Source organism: Otolemur garnettii, unplaced genomic scaffold (assembly GCF_000181295.1).
Source record: "Otolemur garnettii isolate 467f Iridium unplaced genomic scaffold, OtoGar3 scaffold00064, whole genome shotgun sequence".
Lineage (NCBI taxonomy): Eukaryota > Metazoa > Chordata > Mammalia > Primates > Galagidae > Otolemur > Otolemur garnettii.
Genome location: NW_003852459.1, coordinates 436,911 through 438,283, shown reverse-complemented (window position 1 = coordinate 438,283; position 1,373 = coordinate 436,911). Strand labels below are relative to the sequence as shown.

General features: G+C 33.8%; 1 protein-coding gene across 1 annotated transcript in view; it reads left to right on the top strand.

Moving 5' to 3' along the window:
* LOC100949794 (low-density lipoprotein receptor-related protein 1B-like) overlaps positions 1-1,373 on the top strand; it is a gene marked incomplete at its 3' end in the record, with an annotated part of 1,553,965 nt that overhangs the window by 1,165,891 nt on the left and 386,701 nt on the right. Inside the window, exon 19 of the mRNA XM_003793025.1 lies at positions 333-449. Within this exon, the coding sequence (XP_003793073.1) occupies positions 333-449 (117 nt within the window). The remainder of the gene's footprint in view (positions 1-332; positions 450-1,373) is intronic.

Sequence of the window (1,373 nt, the reverse complement as noted above, 5' to 3'; positions counted from 1 at the left end):
AAATTTAATTCAACTATGTATTCATAAGCATGTTCTGAGAAAAAAATTAAAATAATGAATTCCTAGTTCCACTGATGGAATTGTGTGAGGATTACTGAGTTATCTTGTCACTTAGCCGTCATTTTAATTGGAGGGCAAGGCATGTGAATTTTAGAGAAGACAAGCAAGCTGGTATTCAGAAACATCAAATAAAAATGTACTTTTAAAATATTTTATCTTAACAGAGAAATCTATCTTATGTGTAAAGGAAATATTGCATACTTTATTATATTTTCAATGTTGTTCAAAAGGCCTCTAATTTTTCTTTTTTATATATTAATTGATCATCATAGCCAGAACATGCCAGGTGGACCAGTTTTCTTGTGGAAATGGGCGTTGCGTTCCGAGAGCATGGCTGTGCGACAGGGAAGATGACTGTGGTGACCAGACAGATGAAATGGCATCTTGTGGTAAGTTGTGAGTGATATGATGTTAGTGGAGACTGTGTTGGATAGAACCTTCTATCACCATAATTCTTTTCAAAGGCTATTTCTTTATGAAGACAAGTTACTTTTCAACAGAAGCTTTTGGGTGTAGCACCTGTGGCTCAAAGGAGTAGGGCACTGGCCCCATATGCCAAAGGTGGTAGGTTCAAAACCTAGCCACGGCCAAAAACTGAAGAAAAAAAAAAAAACAAGAAAAGGAAAGAAAAAGAAACTTGTGGATCTGAAGGCATCTTTTAATGATAACTTCAGAATATATTCTATACTTGGCTAAAATAAATAGATCTAAGAATTGTAGATTTTATCAGAAGGTAGTTATTATACATCTAACAGGACATTCTCAAGTGTTCATTTTTAATCTTATGTCTATAATGATTAAAACTTATCAAATATTTATCAAGCATTGAGTAACATTTGGAATAAATAAAGAGGACATGTTTCTTGATGCCATGTAAATAAATACAGTTTTGTGTTTGGGGAGCAGTAAATAAGTCAGACTAAGATTATGTGGAGTAAATCATTTGTTTCATTTCCACAGAGTCATGTGAGATTGACTGATAACATCACTATTAGGTTAAGATAATACTGTTGTAGATGGCAAAATTCCCAGTCACTTTCCACGGATTTTCTACTTTTGAAAGTAGTAAAAATTTATCGTTACATGAGGTTGTAAATTTAATCAATCCCACTTATACTTATGATAAGTATGTTTTATTATCATTTGTCTCAATAAGTTATAGTTAAACATAATAGGGAAGTAAACCAGATTTTCTTTCTTTCTTTCTTTTTGAGACAGAGTCTCACTATGTCACCCTCCGTAGAGTACTGTGGTGTAACAGCTCACAGCAACCTCAAACTCTTGGGCTCAAGCAATTCTCTGAGCCTCAGCCT